The 23,825-nt window shown below is 29.9% G+C and overlaps 2 protein-coding genes across 2 annotated transcripts in view; both read left to right on the top strand.

Annotated features, from left to right (window-relative positions):
* Positions 1–964: 964 nt before the first annotated feature.
* LOC111619308 (GRAM domain-containing protein 1B-like) overlaps positions 965–23,825 on the top strand; it is a 30,937-nt gene continuing 8,076 nt past the window's right edge. The window contains exons 1-5 of the mRNA XM_023361013.1: positions 965–1,240; positions 12,737–12,827; positions 17,315–17,458; positions 22,629–22,747; positions 22,848–23,040. Of these exons, the coding sequence (XP_023216781.1) occupies positions 1,211–1,240; positions 12,737–12,827; positions 17,315–17,458; positions 22,629–22,747; positions 22,848–23,040 (577 nt within the window). The 5' untranslated portion in view covers positions 965–1,210. The remainder of the gene's footprint in view (positions 1,241–12,736; positions 12,828–17,314; positions 17,459–22,628; positions 22,748–22,847; positions 23,041–23,825) is intronic.
* LOC111619309 (dystonin-like) lies at positions 3,828–5,250 on the top strand. The gene is made up of 2 exons (XM_023361014.1): positions 3,828–3,948; positions 4,569–5,250. Exons 1-2 carry the CDS (start codon positions 3,916–3,918, stop codon positions 5,226–5,228), a joined length of 693 nt encoding a protein of 230 aa, XP_023216782.1. The 5' UTR covers positions 3,828–3,915; the 3' UTR covers positions 5,229–5,250.

The following is a 23,825-nucleotide window of genomic DNA, read 5'->3' as shown; positions in this document are numbered from 1 at the left end:
TTTTATAGGAATCGTAACTATACGGACCGTAATTATAGGGGGGTCGACTGTATTTATTAGGATGATTCTTTAGTTAGCGCTATATTGAGATATGACTGATCAAAACTGATATCCAGGAGCGTAATCTTAATATATATATTGAGAAATGAGGTAAATAGGTCGGCTTGTTTTACAATGAGTTTGCACCACAGTAAAAGTATGGCTTTACAGCATATTAGTTTGTTGTTTTTCTGTAATTTAAAGATTAATTAATTAATTAATTAAAATATAGCCCTAAATCTGAAGCATGACTGAAATGGTTTTGCTGGGACCATGCGATAGGGTCTGCTTCTAGTTCATATTTTATTTTTGTTTCGCATTGTTATTACTTTCAATTTCTTCATTTTGAAAGGAGGAAATTGTAAATAAAAACAATGCAGAAATATTGCAAATTCTTGAAGGTATAAGTGCTAAAAGGACGTTTAGTGGCCGCCTTAAGGTATCATTATCAGCACCTGAAATTTTTTTTCATTTTTATGGTAGATCGACGCAGATATATCCATCCATCCATCATTAGCCGGAACCTCCATCATGTGTGTGGCCAAATCTACTATTGTTATAAAAACAGATTTACTTAGTGCATACAGTTTTAGAGTATATAACAATGATAATTTAAGCAATAAAATTCATATGAACTATAATAAAATAATAAATAAAAAAACAGCATGAATATAGTACAAAATTTTATCGAGTCGATTACTATTTATTGAGAATTAACAATCGAGGATTTCGCCGCTGTATTTAGAAAATCGGCGGGATGTGGATCCGAAATAATTTCCGCAGACAGTAAATATAAATAAATTATTTTTATGTCAAAATCAAAAACTTTACGATACAAAAATACATTATTATATAAATTTTGAAATTCCAAAATTAAAAAAGAAAATTAATATCTGTAATTGTAAAAATATTTTACGGCAGGAGTCGCTGTAAAGAAAAATAATCGTGTTTCGATGTGCGGAAACGTGTAGAAATGAAATATAATGAGAGAACGAAGTTCGTGATTAACTTACTAAAGTAGACATTATTTAAATTAATTTTCACATAATTATGTTATAAATAAGCGATTCATGCCAGACTTCCCACTACGATGGCCGCCCGATTGAAGTAGGGAAAACACGTAATTGCACGTAAGAGTAAAGAAATGACAACATTAGTGTCATAATTCGAGATGTCAGCAATGAGTAACGAATGCAAACAGGTAAAAAAACTCCGTCTTTACCTACTTTTGACCATTCTAACGTCTCTGTAAGGTGTAGAATAGTGTAATTTCAACAATAGCTCACTTTTATAAATATATTTAACATAATTTACGTTTAAAATTACCTAAAACTAATAAATGCCTTCAATTTTTCGACCTTCTTGATGTGATAAACGGTAAATTTGCAGTTCCGAATTAGAGGTCTGGACCCCGAATTTTCGATCCCACTTTGAGTATGGTATTAGCTCTGATAATGTTCCAACTCCCTCATGAAGTACTGTATAAATGCAGCTCATTTAGAGCTGCATTTGTACACTACCTGATAAACTATAGAAGCCTGTATCCTCGACTTGAGTTCACTTTACTGATTTTAAATTATTGCGGTTTAAAAAGCTGTTACTTTAATTATAAGGAAATGTAGTTATTCTCTGTATTAAATTGTTGTTTAAATTGGATCTATGTAAATAATTTGGTATAAAATGTATAATATAATAATTACAGGTAGTAGTATTTACTTGCTGTATTATATCATCTTAAACAGGAAATATTATGATGTGTTGTCGTTGCTCGTAGCGGAATGGTGGTTCTATTCTTTGAGTGGTTTAAAAATGTCATTGTTCGTTTCTAAGGAGGATGATGATGATTTTAATATACAATGTTTTTGAGAAAATTGTTTTGGTTTAATTGGTTGCTGTTATCACTTGCTCGTAATTTGTTAATATAATAATTAATTTATTTAAATTGAAAGTGGATGCACTGTTTTTAAACCCACTGATGACAAACAAGATAGTTTTCAAATGTTTTTGATGATAAAATATATAAACTCAAATATGTGACCTGTGTTTTTATTTTTATGGTTGAATTATTATAAATTTATTACTTCCTGTTCTAACTGTTACTGTTAGTTGAGTATTGCTTTTTACTTGAAAAATTGATGTGATATTAAAAATAATGATTTTCTTTTTAATTATCAGTTATGTTTTTCTGATGATAGGCAAGGGAAATCAAATGCAAACAAACAATTTCTTTCAATCTGTTTCAGTTTTAATCTTCCAATTCACATATTCTAACTTCTATGCATTTGAAGTTAGAACTACTTAAAATGACAAAGACAAAACCTTTCACACTTTGTTTCTAGCAGTTTAATCACTAAGTACAAACGTTTTTGGCCATTTTGAATGGCCTTCTTCAGGTACAATGAGGTTGGTTGGAACATCGGTTAGCAGATATTCAAACAGTGTCACTGTTTAAATATATTTTGTGATGTCACTAGTAAGAAGAAACCTATGCAAACAGTGATGCTGTTTGAATATCTGCTAACTGATGTTCCAACCAACCTCATTGTACCTGAAGAAGGCCATTCAAAATGGCCAAAAACGTTTGTACAGTACTTAGTGATTAAAGTGCTAGAAGCAAAGTTTGAAAGGTTTTGTCTTTGTCACATATTTTAACTATAGTAATGAGATTTAGACAAATATTTTTTTGTTATATAATGAGTTATGTGATGAAAAGCATTTTATTTATAAATCTAATTAATACTTTTCTGTATTAATAAAAATTAAGACACAAAGCCATTAACATTTATTTATTTACAGTCCCAGGAAATACAACATGACTACAGTGGCTCTGTTTTTCAGTTATAAATTTTTTGTTCGGTGATAAAAATTCCAACATTTTTCTACCTATTATCAGTGGCGGTCTTAGGGGGTGGTGAGCAGGGCAATCGCCCGGGGCCTCGCGCAACAACCAAGTAGAAAAAAGTTGATATTTAAAACTTTTTATTTTATCCTTGGCTATTAGTTATAACAATAAAATAAATTTAATTTATAGTACAGTATATATTAATATTAATAANGACTTTTAATATATTATTTTTTTTTAAATTGCAATCAATGTATTAACTGAAATTTATATTGCATTTAATTTATAACAAATATATTGACTGCAATTGCAGTCAAATTGCAGTCAACATATTTTTTGTTTATGTATAAAACCAAATATATGTATAAAACCAATATATGCTAACAATCAGTGTAGATATAACAGATGGGCTACAGAGACTGAAGAACTTCTCCAATGACAAAAAAGTTAAAATTTATTTGTCTGAACTTCAAAACATTTTTAAAAGCATTTATGATGAAAAATACATATTATTGGACCATTCATAATACAAGTATCTTGCACATGTTAATAAAAGGTACTTATTAATTATTCAAATAGTTTTTATTTTTGAAGTAACCCTTATTTGAGTACTACTGGATCCATACCCATTACTGTTAATAATCTACCAATACAGCTAGATTCTTATCAGGTTACAATATAGCCAATTAATTATTAAGATACTTAATAATTTGGACTAGAGGTAGGTGGTTAAGTCACCATCTCATGTTAAATTTAGTCCAAATTACTAAGTATCTTAATAATTAATTAGCCATATTATAGTCCGATAAGAATCCGGTTGTATTGTTTGATATTTATTGAAAATTGGAAACAAGTTTTTGTTATTTTATTAAAAATAATTTATAATTTTTTAATTAAAAAAGCAAATTCTATTGTATTATTTTTTCAAATGTGACTTATAATTTTATTTCAATATGGGATAAGTATTTTAATTATATTTTCAGGTTTTTGCAAATGATGTAATTGCACATCAAGCTGATCTCAGATTTATTACAATGGCTACGCAGAAATTTATTGATGAGTCCAAGGTAATTATGATATAAATCTTAAAATTGCTTATTCTGAAAACAGTTTAATGTTTGAAAATTATCTTTTTTTAATTTGTAATTATAATTTAGAATAAATAAATCTATTATTATATATTTGAATAAACAGCATTTAATTAACAATATTGTATTAACAAGCAAATCAATCTCAGTTATATTATTGGGCTGCAATTTTAAAAAACTGTAGATCTATAAATTCCCATTGATGTTTGTCTTCTGTCTGTCTGATTATCCTGCCTTAATCTCAAGAACAGAGTTAGATAAAAATTGAGACTAGATATGGAAAACTTAGGGGCAGGAGGCCCCAACTAACTATTTATGAACTTTCGGTTTGCACTTGAAGTCATGTTATTTCATTTCAAAAATTTTCCCCTAAATGGAGTTAGATAGATGACAGGTATAACTCTGTTGTTAACAGGAAAAGCATGATGTACAGGGGCACGATACTACTAAAATTGAGAACATTGTGATAAAAAATTGCAGCCAGTATTGTGACAATGTCACAATAAATAATTGCTTGTATTGATTTAGAATTGCTTATCTATTATTTAAAAATAATTTTAATGTAATTAAATTATTATTATTACCTTTTTTAATTTCAGCAATATTTGATAATATTGAATGCATTCCGTACTAATTTACCAAAACGTTTATCTCATCTGGAACCGGGTGAAAGTGAAATGAAAGTCAGAGTTCAAGAAATTTCAAATATTTATCAAACACTTCTGAATCGAGTAACAAAGCTAAGTGATTCTCTCACAAACATTGAAAGTAAACAACGATTTTACTTGGAAAGTGTTGAAAAAATTCATATTTGGATTCAAGATATACAAAGAAATGCTAACAAACTATTAAGAGAACCAATAGGTGCCGATTCTAAAAATCTGCAAGAACAATTAGATCATATCAAACAATTAAGTATGGAAGTTGTTGGACAAGGAAGAACAATTGAAAATATTAAACATTCAGCAAAAGCATTCTTAGAAAGTTTGGTTGGAATTGAAGTACAACATTCAGATATAAGAGCTATTGAAACTTCAGTTACTACTATAGAAGAGAGTTTCAATCGATTGATAACAGATGTTAATGAAAGATGTGACCAGTTACAGACAACATTAGTTCAATCTCAGGATATTCAAGACGGCCTTGATCAGTTTGCAAAATGGATAGAAGAAACTGAAAATGCATTCCGCAATCAAAACAAGCCAGTTAGCATCAATCGGGATAAATTACAAGAACAAGTAAGTATTCATACCTACTAAATCTTAACCATTGATGTTATATTATGAAGCAGTAAGTTAAATTTAATTATTGGAATTATCAGCAGTAAACAAAATATTATAGTATGCAATTAACTACATACAAAGTTTATATGTTAAGACAATTTTATAAAATTTTTATATAAATTTATTTCAAATTTTTAATTTAATTTTGTTTTGGTTACAGTAAAACTTCTCTAACTCAAAGCTCCAAGGGGCAGGAAAAAACTTTGAGTTAAAGAACAATAGAGTAAAAAATGCTGATTCTGAATAGATTTGTATTTTTACCTCTCTTGCATTATATAAAGAATCTTTGATAGTTGTTTTTTTGTTTTAAACAGCCCATGTAATGTCTTTCAACAAAACGTTCAATGTAACTAATGGAATCAAACTGTTTTGCAGGTACATATTATTGAGATAAAGTGAGAGGCTGTTTTGATTTGGACTGGAATGTTGTCTCTAAATGGATGTTGGATAGTAGATACAACTAATTGTCTGAAAATTTCAAGAAATATTATAATTGGGATCAATTCGAATAGAATAAATATTAACATTTGAGTTGGGGAAGTCAAAATTAACATAAATAAATGTCAGACCATGATCATGAAAAACTTCAAGTTGGAGACATTAAATCCCTATGCTTTTCCGTTGAGAGCTACCGAGTGCTTTGTTTTCTTCAAGTTAAAGAGATATTCGAGTTACAGGCATTTGAGTTAGAGAAATTTTACTGTATACAAAAATTTTTAAATACTATTTCTTTTGATTTGATTAATATTTAATATACAGGGTTGTCAAAATTAAACTTTCCCAACTCAGAGGGCTCTGGAGAGTGTTCTACTGATGGAAATAAAAGAACATTTGGAAAACAGATACTTCAGATGATGCACTCACCATTTATTAAATAAAAATATTTCATAGAAAAAGTCACTGATAGGTGGCATTGAAGTTGCAACTTGGATCCGAACCCATTCCATTATTGGAGAATGGTATCTTAACACATTAACAAGTTTTTGATCTCCAAGCTTCAACAAAGCCTTCAAGATACCATATTTGTGAAAGATGGTGCACTATCCTCGTTATGTTCAATGTGTGTTATTCAAACTTTCATGGATGAACAGGTAATCAGTCGTTACTTTCCAAAAGCTGGCCTTCTCGTTCATCTGATTTTACCCTATATGGTTTTTGGCTATGGGATTTTTTGAAAGATCAGGTCTATCATGAAAGATGTGCATTTGTGTCAGATCAAAAGGACAAAGTTCATTGGCATGTTCTCTTGATTAAAGCAGTGTTCAGCAATGGAAAACATGCTTTTGCAAATGGAGCACATATTAAACATTTGTAACTGTGATTTGCATATCTCCAGTGCCACCTGTTGGTGATGTTTTGTACAAAACATTTTTGTTTAATAAATGGCAAGTGCATCATCTGAAGTACCTGTTGTCCAAATGTTGTTTCATTTTGAGCAGTACAACACTTTTCAGAGCCCTCTGAATTGGGAGGTTTAATTTCGACAACCCTATAGATCTACAACAAAATTTTTATTGTATTATGTTTATATTATTATAGTTTATATATACATGGTGTATCTAAATGAATGCTTGATTAGAAGTTTTTGTAGACAAGCAATGAAAGATTCACCAACAACATGGGATTGTATAAGATAAATATCTCTCAAAGTTTCATTTTTATAATATAGCATAGAGTTGGCTTCACCATCCATCACTAATGGACTGGCAGTTATAGACATGGCAACAGGCAAAGAGTGTTCTGTGGACAGGAATGTTATTCTGCAAAATCAATTGTAGCTGTCTCCAGCATTGCTTTCTTACAAAGTTCAATAAAAACCCACCAGATATGAAGACTATTTGGCATTGGTACAAGCAATTTGTGCATAATAGATGTTTGTGCAAAGGCAATACTCCTAATAGGAGTATATTGCACTGTGCGTGGAATGAACTGGACTATTAAGTTGATATCTGCTAAGTAACAAAAGGTGATCATATGAAGCATTTATGGGATATGTAAGAAACTGAGAGTTTGCCTCCATATCTGTATGTATGTATGTATCACTGTCTTGTGTTCAGCACAAATGAAGATAACACTTTTTTAGAATCAGGGACATCATTTAGGTACACCCTATATATATTTTGATGTATTGATTATTCTATGTACAGTACTATATGTTGATATATATTTATGTATACAGTAAAACATGTTCAAATTGGAATCCGAATGAAACATAAACATGCCTAAGTGGAAAAATTCTTCAGAACAGAGCAATTTTCTACATTAAATGAATCTTGCTAAAACAGAAAAAAAATATTTGGTACCATGCAATTCTAATTTACACAGGTTTTACTGTGTATATATACATGGGGGATCCGAAAGTAACAGGAAAAAATTCAGATAAAATTGTGTATTTATTTTAACAACCTCATATTTTAATCTTCAAAATACTCTCCATTAGTTTCAATACACTTGTCCAAATGTTTTTTCCATTGTTCAAAACACTTGTCCAAATGTTTTTTCCATTGTTCTAGAAAATTCCTGTTCTGAAATGCCTCTTAGTGCCTCTGTCATTTTTGTTTTCACCTCTTTTACTGTCTGAAGTCACTTTCCTTTGAGTTCCCTCTTTGTCTTGGAGTGTGAGATCAGAAAAATGGGAGTGGGGAGGAAGGTCAGGCCATTTCTTGTCAAAAACTGCTGCATGGAGAGTGCCGTGTGAGTAAGTGCATTGTCATGATGAAAAAACCAATCACCCATTCACTTAAGTCCTTTCTTTTCCTTCTCATAGCATCACAGTCTTTTGAGGACTTCCAGATAACAATGTCAATTGACTGGCTGGCCTGGATGGACGAATTCGGAATGAACAATTCCTTTCACATCAAAAAACAGAATTAATGTGGGTTTTCACATTCAACTTCACTTGTCTTGCTTTTTTGGGATGAGGAGATTCTAATGTTTTCCACTGGCTGAATCGACATTTGGTTTCTGGATTGTAACCATAACACCACAATTCATCAACAGTTATAACCTTAGAAAACAAGTCTGGATCATTTTTCAAATGTTTTTCAAAGCCTGACAAGCTGCCAAGCAATTGCCTTTCTGATAAGCGGTCAACAAGCATGGAACAAACTTCACAGAAACTCTTCTCATGTTGAGTTCTTGTGACAAAATTTGCTGAATCAAACTTCATGAAATCCCAGACAAATCAATGAGTTCATCAATGGATCAATGGTAATCTTCATTGATGAGATCACAAATTTTCTCAACATTTTCGTCAGTTCACATGTTGGATGGATGCCCAGACCTGGGCTAATCTTCAAGAGTCATTTCTCCTTTTTGAATGTGGGTAAAACCATTTGTAAACTCTTCTCTTATTCATGGCGTCTTGTTTGTAAGCATGTTAAATTATTTCGACCATTTCCAATCTACTTTTCCCTAACAGGAAACAAAATTTCACAACAATGCATTGCTCTTTAAAATCTGACATCATGTTTTTGATGAAAATGAAAAACAGCTTTTACAAAAAAAAATTGCTATGGGCCAATAAGTCTTGATATGATGATGCCACTGTGCATATTGATTCTGGAGGATGCTGTCTACTGACATATAGCAGCAGATACATGTACTATAAACCTCCCTCCCTCCACAAAATTATTCCTATTATTTTTGGTTCCTCCTCCATATACATAAATCAAAATATTCATGTGTAAGAAAATATTATGTGCAGATTTACTGAAAATGCTTGTGAACTTCCAATTATTATAAATAGATCTTACTTCCTTATTATATACTGTAGATGTATTATTTCTTCTTTCACTAATGTTTTTTAAAATTACTTATTCTTATCAAAAATTACAGAGAAAATTAAAATTATAAAATTACAGATTCGAACAATTGTGGAAACTGTAGAAGAAAATATTGTGAAATTTGAACAATGGCTTGTAATTGTAGTGGAAAAATTAGAAAGTATCGAAACTCATAGAGTGGATATTACTGAATATATAACATCCATTGATGAAATCTCAAATGAAAAGAATGTTAAGAAAGAAGAATACGATGATGTCATTAGATCATGCAAGAATCTTCTCAATAAGAAAGATATAACAGATACTATGCAGATGAAAGAAAAATTAAAGTCTCTAGAACAACAATGGAAGACACTTACTGATAATATCACACAGAAGAGAAATCAAGGAAAAGCACAAACCGAACAACTATCTACATATGAATCTCTAAGAACTAAAGTCATTGAATGGCTTTCAACTATTGAAATTAAATTAGAAAATCTTGAGCCTGTTGCAATTGATAGCAGCCTGCTTCAAAAACAAGAGCAAGAACTTAAGGTGATAATTATTATTTTAAAAAATATTAACTTTTATGAAAACATTTAATATTTAAATTTATTGAAATTATTTTACTTTAAAATCTTTTTGTTTAAAAGTTTATTAATGTAATAAAGATAACTTTTAATAATCTTTAATTGTAATAATTATATGAAAATTTTAATTATTTTAAATTTGTTAACCCAGCCACTTGTTAAAGAGCATACTGATCATGCTCAAATTATTCAAAAAGTTAATGACTGTGGCAATGCTTATGATGATATGGTTCAAGGGGAAATTTCACAAAGAAAACCCGGAAGTCCACTTAAAAAAGTACCTTCAACAAGTGCTGTTGGTAGCCCAATTAAAAAATCTCCACCCAGTAAGTTAACCATAAAAATTTATTGAAAATTGGAATAACTTTTAAATTTTATTTTAAAAAATTAAAACGTTTATATTNTCAAAAATGTTTGATTTTTTTATAGTAATCATTCCATTAAAGTTGTATCTACAGTTACAACATTTATAATTGAAGTGAATAAATAGGAAGTAAAATAGTGGAAAGAATTTGAAAGGTAAATATTTGTAGGCAACAAAATGCATGACTTGGAACTGTAATGGTAGACAAGGTTATTTTGAAAAGTTGTCAACTGAAGTTAAAACCAAGTGTTTTTAGTATGAAATTTATAGATGCTGTCAGAGTAATTGGTACTTGCCATACAAAAAAAGAAGTAAAAGTTAGAATGTACCAATTTACTTTTGGTGGGTTTTTTTTTTTATTTAATTTATAGAGTTTATACAATTTTATATTCTTGGATTATGTAGTACAGTTAGATGCATTAAATTCTAGACAATGAAAAGATGTGAGTTTGTTCCATTGGTTTTGTGGTAGAAATAGGTATACAAGTTACATAAAAGCAAGGTGAATGAACTGCCGTAGCATGAATTGTAGCAGCACAAGGTTGTGATGCCTGTAAAGCTACATAAAATGCTTTAAATCATGTTACAGCAAGTCCACCTTGTTTTCACATAACTTGCATACAAATCTTCCCTATGAAACAAATGGAACATACCCTCATCTTTGCACTGTCATCTTTTTAATTTTCTGAAATCTTAGCATTTATTAAAATTCTTTGCAAAATTTTTTTTGTGTTTAAATTATTTGCCAAAGTGTAATAAAATTAGATTTTATCTTCCTGAATGCAAAATTATTCAAAAAAAATATTAATTCTCTCTATTTGAGAACAAATGATTTGCTTCACTGACAAGTACAAGTTGCTAAGCATGACTTAGCATGGAAAATATAAATTGTTAAAGAGCTAACTTTACTGACGTTCGTTCTACTTCCTTGAGTAAATTTTATTAAATAATTAATGAATTTAATTGAAAGTAGAAAACAATTTTTCTATATTTAGGCTTATAAGTTATATAAGTAATTTAAATCAGTTATATTAATTGCATCAACTTTTAAATCACTTTTGTAGGCCATGCAAAAAAGTGTGTGAAGTTATCGATTTGACTTAATTCAGACCTCTGTCATGAGCACTCACTTCTATTTAGTTTGTTTGAGAGATGAAATAATGAGCTGTCATTTTTGGAGTAAAAAGTTTAATTTTTAATTTGGAATATGGAAATGTATAGTGAGGGATATTGCTAATGCATGAGGCCTGGGATGTTTATCTCCTTAATGGCCCCCTCTAGTTCTTTGGTAGCCTCCTTTTGTCATTTTTTTAAACAAATTAAATACATTGCTTTTTATTGATTAAAAAAAAAAAGTCATAAACAATTTTACTTTTGTAGTAAAAATTGTATATAGGGTTAAGAACCATAAATTTTTTCTTGGTCAGCTCCCCTTGATTCATTCTGCTAATGTCTTGCAAAGTTGTTGCCTCTCCACCTATTGTGAAAACACTACTACAAGTCATTTAACACTAAGAATATTTGTGTTACAACTTGCTACTGTATTTTTCAAACAAACTAAACATAAAGATATGACTGATTAATGTAACATTATTACTTCAAAGGTTTGATATGCAGCTATATTTTTATTAAAAATACAATTTTTATTTTGTGGAAAGTGTTACAAACATTTTATAATAGATTTTTCTTTTATTAAGCATCTATTCATAAGTTCAAAAGGGAAATTTTACCCCACAGTATTTACAAATTCTTCTATAGTTTTCGAATTGGTGGAAACATCTATCAATTAGATTTTGAGAGACAAAGATTTAAAATTAATAAAATGATATTTTAAATGCATAGAATATTTAGATTACAATTATCAAATAAATATTAAATATGTGAATTTTTATTATTTAGAAATGTTTAAATCTCTATTTAGTTGTCATAATGCAGTGAATTTAGCTTTATCACTCTCTATCTCACAAATATTGAAGGTTTGTATATAATCTTAAAGATGTATCTTTTATCAAAGTTGCTGTATAGTAAGTATTTGTTCTCCTCAAAATGATTAGACAAATGTTTAGATTTATAGTATTTTTTAAAATTTTTAATAAAAATAAACTTTAAATTTATATAACATGTGTAAGTTAAAGGCCATAATCTTTACAGGAATTGTTAAATACGTGCAGTATTCTTTTTCTTCTATTAAAGGCTAAATATTCAAAATTGAAGTCCTAGTGAAAAATTAACTATAATTAAACTTTATTATATATTGTTTTATTAGTTAATAACTTGTATATTGTAGTTTTATTATAATTTTTTTTATTATTTGAACCATGCTTATAGAGAAATAAATTTCTCTTTAATCTTCTTGAAAGTTGGGAAGCTTCTTGCTAATAAAAGTATCAATAATTTTTTAGAAAATTGATGATTCTGTTGTGATTTACAAAGTCATTATTATTGATATTTAACTACGCAATTCCCTTATCAGATTTGTTTACTCAAATAGTAAAGGTAACTGATAGCATTTATAATCTTTAACTTTATACAGTCGTCTTACCTGATAAATTCTTTTCCAATTCTGACTCGACTCAAGTCGTGCAGAAAATTATGGTAAAGACTTAGAAAACTTTAGTAATTACTCTAATAATTATATTTTGAAAGATGTAAAATGTATACAAGTAAATAATTTAACTTTTTTAAATTGTGTGATAAATGAATCAGATTATTGCATTAGAAATATTAACTTTGTTTTAAATATTAATAAATAATATTTTTCAGGATTTTGAAACTCAGAGAGAAATGAGAGAAAACAATTCTCAAAGTCAAAATTCTGTAGAAGAAATAGAAACGACTGAATCTGACACCGAAGGTAAACTATTTTGAATGTTTTGTAAGGTTTAGTTATGTGTAAGTTTATTTTATGTCTATAATTCCATTCATTTGGGTAGTATTAAGTACAAGCATTGCCATTCCTACATTCAATAAAAATATTTAATTTTCCAATTTCGCTCTGGAAAATTTAGTCTTTAATTTTATATAAAATAAATTAATTAAAAAGTATTTAATAATCTCAAAAGCTTTTATTTAAAAAAGTATTTTCATAATGATTAATAGGCCATCTTTAGGTGTGAATAGTTGAAGGTGAAAGCTGTTTTCACTATGCAAGCTTGAAGATGGTCCATTAATTGGGTCAAAAATGTTAACATTTTTTAAACTTTATTTATTATTGATTAATTCAGATGACAAAAATATTAAATACAGTAGCCCCTTTGTTATATTGCACATCTAGAGCAACAAACTAAATGAGTGGTATATCAAATAACACAATATAATAAATATGTCTATATATTATTGTATAAAATGCTTTTTTCTTTGGAAGACAAAAAAAAATAATGCAATATAACAAGGGACTATTGTAAACTGTAAAAGTTTAGAAATTTTTTTTATTGCTTTGTAATTGCTTCATATATAATTGAATATATTATAAAAATAATTTCTATGTTAAAGGAAGTAAAATGTTTTATTTATGCAATTTTTGTGATGTTGGTTTATAAATTTTCTGTTCTTCAGTTATTATTTTATCTTAGTCTGAAAATTTAAAGTGTAATTCATGCTTTAAATATAATGCCAAGTACAAGTGTGCCTTGTTTCTGAAAGCCACTCATAGATTAAAATTTCATAAATTGCAACAAGCTTTTTTATTACTTTTTACAGTCAAAATTTAAATATCATTCAGTTATTCCAGTCACTCTAATAATGGCCCCTAAATAATACTGAAAATGATCTATTAATTTAACATTGAATACACTTATATTAATGATTAATTAAATAAATAAACTTAATCCATAAAACTGAACATAATACAACAGCAAATAGGATAAAATTTTAGTTAAAATGTATTAATAAGGCACTTGTAAGCACTCTCATAGACTTGCTAAATGATATAATAGATTACTGTGAAGAACAATCATATTTAAGAAAGAGACCATAAGATATAAACTACATGTAAACTACAGTTTCTTTCTCCAATTCTCCTTAAATGTATACAATTCTCTGCTTTTTTGGAGATAAAGATGAAAATTTTCATTTAAACATTAATACTTTCTAGACCATTTTCAAGGATACTAACACCATTGTCAACATTGGCAGTGTTGGTATCCTGAAGATGGGCTGGAAAGTTCTAGTGTTTCAGTGAAATTTTTAGTTTTAATCTCAAAAAAATAAGCAGAGAACTGTAAGTGTAAAGTACATCATTTAGCATATATTTTAGAACTTCATAAATATACTATTATCAGATTTGAAAATTGTCTACTTACAAACTTTAAACATTTGAAGTATTTCCTGTAATAAAAGATACTTCCAACTGGACTTTTAACTATAACTTGAAACTTCATTTAATGACTACTTATGCAATATATTTTAATTTCAAAAACTGTAAACAGATAAGATAAATGTTTTAAAATATTCCAAGTATATCTGTAAATAGGATTATAATTATATACATTTTATTGGACCAGTTTTGATTAAGAACCTTTAAAGTTAGTATAAAATAAATAAAAATTAATTTATATAAATGCACTAACTCAGACTAATAGGAGGTGAAGGTTATCAGAGTTTAGAAAGTTAGCAGGTGTTTTCTCCAATCTGGGAAACAAGAAAGTGGATATACAGTTCAGTAATTTATTACAATTGTCTCTATACAAAAGTTTTACTGAGCTGAGATTATACCAATGAATTTATTGTTACAGGAAATGAGCTCAAAAAATTAATTACAGTACAGTATACAGCAATGTATAGTCTTTAATAAAGCTGCTAAATACTGGTAGTTGGTTATGGGTTTGTGCCTGACCGACAAGTTGGCCATGTGGTGTTTTCCAAGTTTTTTTTTGTGTGTAACACCTAAATAGGGACCAGTTCACTGTAGAAAGTTCTCTGGAGGCACCCCCAGCCTTTGTAGATCTCCTAATGTTGTGTTACTCTATCATATCAAACAATTCAGAACGAAATTTGATTAAAGCCAAGCACCATTATTTTTATAAATATGATTAATGTGCCTGTTTGATATGCAAGAGTTATAGGTTTAAGTCTCACTTTTAGCTTGATCTTTTCTTTCAGAACTTCTTAAAACTGTCTAATTAGCTAAACTTCAAAATTAATTTTTAATCAGTAGGAGTAAACAACTGTCTTTTGGTGTTAAGAGAGCTGAAATTGCATTGTATATAACATTTAAGCATTGCATTTTTGAGCTATTTAGTTCAAAGAGTAATGCTTAAATGTTATAACAAATAACTATATCTATTGATTACTTTGGGCTGCATTAATGCTAATTTGAATTAATTAATTAGTTAATATAAATAATTATAAATTGATTTTATGGTGTTTTTTGTTTTTAATATTTATTAAGTGGATTTTTATGTAGAATGATAAAAATAATAAATAAAATTAACTTTATAAAGAGAGAAAAGTTTTATATTTCCTCAATCATGTGGATGGGATGGGATGGGCTTATCTGAAGAGGGGAAGTTTCCAATAAAGTTTATTTAAAAATAGGACTTTTGTCAGTAGATACAACTTCTGTTTAATTTATTTTAGTATTAAAATGAAGTTTAATGTATGATTATAAACCAGTAATCTATACTAATATTATAAAGAGGTAATGTTTGTATGTATGTAAGTTTTTCTTTGCAGCAGGTAATCTCCAAAACTACTCATCCAATTTCAAAATTCTTTCACCAATATTTAGAATGGAACCTCAGGGTGGACATAGGTTGTATATTATTCCGTTAAACATTCATATAAATTAAATGATATCATCTATGGTTAAGGCTTTTTTGTCCAACAGATGGCGCTACGAGTATGATGCCCTAAGTTTGCTTTTCTGTGAGGCATTATGCTTTTCTGTGAAAATGAACTAAAGCGGATCATCTTCTATCTATCTATATAAATAAAAATGTAATGTTCGTTTGTTCCTACCGATTCCTTTGAAATTTTGACACAACGCTGCATTCGAATACGCACATGTTTTTATATACTGTAATATACGTGTCGACATTCCCCCCCACTGAAGGGAGATGGTTAGGATTAAGGCTTACGGTAAAAAACTCTGCTTCTATTTATACTATTTTAGATGCGGGTTTTTGCATTTTTGATTGCGTTTTAGTAGGGTACGTCAACAGAATGTACACTAAGAAGGGATTTTTCGATATTCCTCCGCAGGGGAGAGGAACAGAATTAAGGCTTACCGTGAAGAACTTGGCTTCTATTATATTACTTTAGATGCGGGTTTTTGCGTGTTTGATTGCGTTTTAATAGGGTACATCAAGAGAATGTACTAAAAAGAAATTTTTCAAAAAATTTTTCCCCCCACGGGGGAAGTGTTATACATTTATAATAGATACATTTTGAGCCACAACAACGCATGGCGGGGTCTGCTAGTAATATATATAATGGGTGGCTGGTTAAATTTGTTATAAGAACTTTAATTACCTATCTTTTATACAAGTGCATCTTGCCCTTTTATACAAGAGCATCTTATATTTGTAAGATGCAAGATGATGATTAAATCACCTATATACATTGTAAAACATAAAATGCAAAAACTGCAAATTGATGATAGCGAAGTGATATGGCATTGTGATATTTATGATGTCTTTTCTTTTTTTTTTTTTCTTTGTTCTGTTCTGTGAGAACCTTCTTAGTAAGCCATATTATGGATTTGGCTATGCTCACAATGGAGTGCCATTGTGAGTATAGCCAAATCCATAATGCCAGAGGTGAAGGACGTAGCAAGACATATTCAGACAGACTATTCCAAAATATTCCTGGGGTTTTCTGATCTGTCTGGATTTGATCCTGGGTCCACCAGAGCAATAGACTCAGCCATCTGGCCATCAAATTTTAATGTCATGACCATATTTATTGGTTGTCATCAGTTAGATCAGTCTTATTTCATACACATGCATTGATTTAGTGTGGGCTAACTATTCATACATAATATTCTTATAATTTTTACAGTGTTATTGATTTTAATTTATTATTTTTCTTTAAAGTTGTTAGGGTGATCAGATATTTTGCAGGAGCCACATTGTTGTAGTTTGATAACTGTGTGTGGAACGCAAATCACGTTTTGACTGTCTTTGTTATATATTAAGATAATTGAATTGTGTATGATGCAGCATAATACATTTCTATTATATAAAGATTTACATTTTCTTAAGTTGTATATTTATAAATATATAAGTATAGAATTATGTGAATATATAATAGTTTTTTTTTATGTATTTATATAATCAAGGCAATTTTTTAAAAGAAGATATTAAATATTTAAAATAATTTGTGTATTTTTGTTCTTGTCAGATGAAGTTCATTGTCCTGTGGAGAATCACGAAGGAAGAGAAATGATTGACATTTTGCTGCCCTTTTCAGTTGAATATGTAAAACAACTCCTCTTTACTGATTCCCAATGGTTTAGAGATTTCTTAGATGCACGAAAAACTACAGGTAATTATGTCTGTATAAATTTATTCTCTTATCTTTAAAATATAAAAGTTTTATATTTTTGGAGGAATAAATTACAATGGAAAATATTTTTAAAAATATCAGGCATTGTAACTAGTGTATTTCTCTTTATTTGTTTAGTTTTTTGTTTTTTTTTTTTTTTCTTCTTTTTCTTCTGAGAATGTCATACAAAGCATTTCCTATTTTGTAAGAGAATATTGTATGGAGACACCTTTTGTGGGGAGTACAGCTGTCCCTTGATAGTCTGACATTTTGTAATCCGACATGCTCAGTAGTCCGACGCACCTCCCGTCATCAAGGTACTTGTCCCCGTTACGTGTCTGCTTGCACAGAAACATGTTGTGACGTGAATCTCCCCACCAATTCTTACATGATGACACACATTTCGTGTGTTTTCCGTGAGCAGTTCTGTTCGAACAGTTGGAATAGGGAATATTGTAGGCTACTGGTAGCTAAACAATGCCAAATATGTAATCACTTTCGGTAATCCGGACACTTTTGGCAATCCGACACCCCTTTGGTCCCATACCTGTCGGATTATCAAGGGACAGCCGTGTATGATTTGTAAAAAATCATCTAAATGCTACTTTTTTAATAAATGCCAGTCAAACTATTTGTGTGGTCTCCGTTCAGTGAGTATGAATTTATTTATCTTATATTATGAGTATAAATTTACCATTTATTGAAAAATGTTTTCCATTTGTTCAATAATCTGATGAGGACGTGCAGGCCGCAAAACAAGTTATAAATTTTTGAATAAATGATTTTAATGCTATTCAGAGTCTTTTCACAATTAAAATATAGAAAAGCCATTCGTTTGGATATTCTTTATAATTTGTTTACCTTTCCTTGACTTTCAATAATTTATACATATGCATAGTAATAACTGACATAAGAGGTAATATCTTACATTAACAACTACTCTAATCTTCCTTGAAGAACATAGCATTCTTTAAATTCTAGGGAATTCCTTTTCTAACAATAGATAGTTTTGATATAACGAATGTTTTCATCTGTATCAATTGGACATCTTCAGGTTTAATTTGAGTTTTGTATTCAATTTGGTAGTATGCTCTTTGAAAGGTTTATATAATCTGAAGATATCTACTTGATATGGATGAAATTTTGTTATAATAAATATCTTTATTGTTTGTTTAACTGGTTTAATGTATTGATGTGTTTTTAGATAGTTTTTGTATTTTGTTAGTTGGCACACTTAACTCATTTTCTTCACTGTGGCATTTATGCTCTTTATTAAAAAGTGCTTTTAAAAGACAATTTCAGATTTTGGAACGTGTTACTTATCAACATTCTCTAAAGTTTTTTTGTTTATTTTGATTGTTTGGTTGTTGGTAAGAGGCATTATTAAATAAAAACAGTAATGCAGAAAGAAAGGCAAATTTTTAAATTTTGTGAAAATGCAATGGCTGATCTTTAAAAACACAATAGTCATATATTCATGTTGTGTATGTTTCATTGCATGAATTTTTTTAAACTTCAGATTACCCTACAAGAAGAGGTTGAAACTGCTAATTTTATGTTCCTGTTTTTAACAATATTATCACTTTTACAGCTGTTATATATGTAATACAGAAAAGTATTGGAATTGTGTTGAATTTGACCCTCTAGGTTTTTGAAAATCTCAATGTTTTGAGACACTCTGAACTCCAAAAAGTAAATAAAAAAAGGAAACTAATTCCATCAGGGTGTGTATGTGTGTATATACTTGTATGTGCTGGCATCCATTTCATTTAATATCTCAGGATGGAGTAAAGATTAAGAAATGAAATTTGGCATGATAACTTGTAAGGAGCATTAAGTTTTAGTGATTAATGGTCAAAGTGGTGGAAGATTGAGGGAGGTCATGTGTCATATCTCAAGTAGAGTTGGACTGAATGGAAATTCTACTCTTTCTTGGCATTTATAGTTTTCTTAAAAAGCTCATCTCTACTCTAAAAATTAAGCCTTTTGCCTTTTTATAATTATTAATGATAATAAATTTATTTTTTTTAATCTCATAACAGATGGCATTACTTTATTTTTTATTGGCATATAATTTTATTTTAAATAATTAGTAGCCAAAATAAATAAAACTATGCAACTACTTGATTTAGATTTTGTCTTAGGAAGTTTTTCTGCAAAAGGGGGTGAAGCTGGTATTATATAACTTTTGGTAAATGTAGTCTGACAAAAGAGCAAGTTGCATAACTTTCCTGGCTTCACCAGTAAAGTTATGCAACTTGTTGCTGGACTTTTTTGGGTTGTATATTGTTTTTTTAAAAAGATAAATTTAAAAGTAATTACACACTTTTTGATCTTTGTGATTATTTAAAATGCAAATTTTCAAAGAAAGAAATGATCAATCTGGTCAAGTTGTCTGTCTTCTATAAGAATGGACAATCACAATATTAGCTATGAGGGTTCTGAATACAGACTGTTAGTGTATACCTCACATAACAAATGGTTACATGTGATTTACCATATGTTTTAACTACTTATTCCATTAGAGAATACAGGTGGTTGCAGTATGTGGCTAGTCATGTGTTATCATTATCTGTATTTAGTGGAAGGTGCAAATCATTGACACAATAACTGGTAGAAAATCCTGTAAATAAACATAAAAATCTAAGCAAAGATCAGGAAGAGCTATTCCATAGCTGTAAGCATTTGTAGTCTTGGTTGATTAAAATGGAAAGTTACAAGAAAAATTAAAATTGAAAACAGTATTTGTTGCTAGAGAATTCCAAACAATGGTTTGTTCTTCTGGGGTTTGTTGATTTAATGTTTAGGAAGATCATATTAAAAAATTTGACTGTGTAAATGATCATTATATTGATGTTTGGGCTTCAGCTCTTTTCCTGCAGTAAAATTTTATCAGAGCTTTCTACTGTTCTCAGCTAGAATGTTCCTGAGATGCAGCATAGTGTTGGTGAAATGCCACTCCTGTCATCAATGGTCTTTGTTAATAACTAGTCAGCCTTTTTGACAATCCCAACTTCAGCATCTATATGTACACCTCTAAATTTGACAACAGTCTGTTGACTGTGCCTGTGTGGCATATACCACAATAGCATGGAGTCTACTTTTTTGTAAAAGCATTTTCATCAGGACTGCACTATCCTTTAGGCAGAATTGTGTGCTATTCTCTTTGCTGTTGAATGATCCAATAATTGTTGTCATCTACAATGCATTAACAACTACACTGACTCTTGCTACTGAACAATAGCAGGAATATCCATCCCATTGTTAATAGGATAAATTGATGCACCATTAATTCTGGCAATCAGTATTCTTTGATGTGGATTAGAGGTCACCAAGGAAATTTTGGCAATGACAGGGCAGGTGAACTTGCTAAGGAGGCAGCAGGCAACTCTCTGGGTGATTGCATCTACAATGCTCTGCCATTTAGATTTATAAAATCCCAGAAATTACTCACAATTACTATCTGTGGAAAAGGATGTGGGAAGGTGAGGACACTTGGGCCATCACATGTCTCTTCTTCCCAACAGTGCATTCAATAAGCCACCTGCAAAAGGGCAGCCTCTTCCACAAGCAAATCGAATTTCTCACTTGGCATGGTTACTTTGCCAGCTACCTGTGCCAGTTTGGTATTCAGGATGATGGGGATTGTGTATGTGTGGGGATGGAGGATGGTCCCATTCATTTCCTTTATGAGTGCCTATTATGAACAAATCTTACCTTATAATCAGGATGGTGGAAAACCTTAAAGGGGTCAACTAGCCTTGTTCTGCACAGGCACTTACCAGTAAATAGGCTTTGCATAAAAGCCTTAGAAGATTCATCAGGAACTACTACAAACTTATTGACAATGAAAAGAAAATCACTCACAGATCTGTTGCCACATGATGAAAACTTTATGCATATATATACATGTATATTTGTCTACTTGTAAACAACATCAATACTTGGATTCAGTATACCTACCATTATTTAATAATTTGTATATATTCTTTTCTTATGTATATATTTTGTAAATAATAATTGTATACAGTAGACCCCCCTATAACACGGTAGATACGTTCCATGTTACATGAATTCCGTGTTGTACGAGTCACTTAAATACGTGAGCCAATCACAGCCCGGCACATGTGCAGTTTAGTGGCTACGGCTGTTTGAAAGGTTTTCTTCCATAAAATTAATCAATTCTAGACTAATTTGAGTAAACATTTCCAAATCATGTATAATTTTTTGGAAATAATCCATATAAACTATGCTATAAACAAAAAAATTGTAGGATTACTTACCGAGTGCGCACTGTTTGAAGACACCATTGCTTAAGCTTGTTTTCGTCGCAGAGTGGCTCATCGAACAGTGGGTGCATGTTTCCTGATAAGTTATTCTTCTGCAAAAAATTTGCTGAACTTTGGAGACATCATTAATATAAATATAACATTTATGGCTGTTAAATAATAATTGGTTTTTAGTAGATCTGCTGCTCATTTAAACTCAACGGTTTGTGCAATGACCACTGTTGGTCCAGATTTGACCAATCTTGTCGAGACACGAGTTGGCTATGATGATCTGTCTCATTCTTTTACCATGTTATACGAGCCTCTTTTAGTATGTTATAAGAATACAATTGCAATTTTTCCGCTGTGTTATACGAATCCGTCTTATATGAACCCGTGTTATAGGGGTCTACTGTATATTTTTCATTAAATTTTGTATAATTACTAGTCTATGTAATCTTAGCTTTATGTTTTATGGTATTATCTTTATTTTCTTATACGGTATTTATAAACAAAACAAGTCTTATAATTTTTGTATATATTTTGTATAAGTACAATTAATTTGTATCCTTTCCAGTATTCACAAGATATATGTGTAAGCGTAATGTAATCACTTGGTTTAAATCATTGCTGCATAAATGTTATGTATTATTTTATTGTTAAGATGTTTAGTTATACCCTTCAAATGTATCTTTGTATTCATTTAACCTCTGCGGTGCACTGCAGAGAAGAGGAATTTTTGTAAATAAAGTTAATAAGACAGTAAAATAGCATTACACTTACATGAAAATAACTTAGATTATTTCTATTGGTTTGTATATCATTAAATTGAGGATTCATGCTTTAATCATTAAATTGAAGATTCTACAACTACAGTTTGGTTTATGTTTTCTTTTTCTTAGATTTTGTTGCTGGAGAATGGCACACCTGCCCTGAAACGGGAGATAAATTACGCCAGTTGACATACACGATGGCTCTGAATTTAGCAATAGCTAAATCTACTCGAAGTTCGGAATCGCAAGTAAGGGAAATGTTTGTAATTTTAATAATACATAATTTTTGTTATATTTTAGACATAAAGTTTTATTTCTACATTTATTAATTATTACATCTTTTGTTAGCGAATCTTAAAAAACAGTGAGCAAGGCAGAATTTATGTAATCGAGACAGATGTTTCCAATAATGGTGTTCCATACAGCGATTCTTTCAGTATCAAATCACATAATTGTCTGACCAGAATATCAAAAAATCAGTGTAGATTTCGTGTATATAGTCAAATCAGTTATAAAAAATCAGTATGGGGATTGGTAAAAAGTAAGTACTTCAATGCATTTTCAAGTTCTATAAAACTTTTTATTCAAATTCCTCAAAAATCAGAAATGTATGTGGAGCATTCAAAAAGTTTCCAGAAAGTGGTTATTATTTTTAAACAGAATGCTATATTTATAATTAATTGATGCAAGCATAAATTTGTCAAGACTTGTTTTATCAGGTATAGTCCCATCAGACATTCTTTTTATTCTAAAACTTAAAAACTTTAAAGGCAGTCCACAGATCAAACGAAACCATTTTATAGTGCAGTGGCTAGAATCTAAGAGCACTGATTTCTACCACAAGGGCTTATAAGGGAGACAATACCATATGTTTTAACTTAAATGAAACCTACGTTGAAAAACAAAGCATTAAATTGAATTTGTTCTCTTTTTAGTTACGTTCTCTGGAAACTTTTTGAATGAAGTGAACTAACAAGGGGACCTTGCAGTCTTGGAAATTTAGTTCGAAATGAGACTTCGCAGGTTAGTAGTATACCTCAAGGGTGTCCACCCAGAAGAATTGTAAAGCACACTAGTCAGAAGATTCCGAGAAAAAGGGCTCTTAAAGTTTTAAGTGCAGCTCATATACTGGTCGATTTTACACTATTGCAGCACAGTGAAATGGCTGAGTCTGTAGCAGACTCGCTTACCATGCGGGCAATCTTGATTCGATCCTACCTTTAGCTAGCTTTTTTTTTTTTTGTTTTAAAAATTATAACAACTTTTAAATAAAGTTAATGACCTAAAAATATTATCAATTAAATCATAAATAATTTTATTTTATTT

This window comes from Centruroides sculpturatus, unplaced genomic scaffold (assembly GCF_000671375.1).
Source record: "Centruroides sculpturatus isolate CEXI.00-Female unplaced genomic scaffold, Cexi_2.0 scaffold46, whole genome shotgun sequence".
In the NCBI taxonomy this organism is placed as follows: domain Eukaryota; kingdom Metazoa; phylum Arthropoda; class Arachnida; order Scorpiones; family Buthidae; genus Centruroides; species Centruroides sculpturatus.
The sequence above is the reverse complement of the archived record's forward strand: the minus strand, read 5'-3'. Positions and strand labels throughout refer to the sequence as shown.

What these genes read in the sequence shown, in the direction of transcription:
- LOC111619309 (XM_023361014.1), top strand. Translation starts at nt 3,916, where the DNA reads ATGGCTACGCAGAAATTTATTGATGAGTCCAAG. An exon ending in AATTTATTGATGAGTCCAAG is followed by an intron (nt 3,949 to 4,568) that starts GTAATTATGATA and finishes TTTTAATTTCAG; the next exon opens with CAATATTTGATAATATTGAA.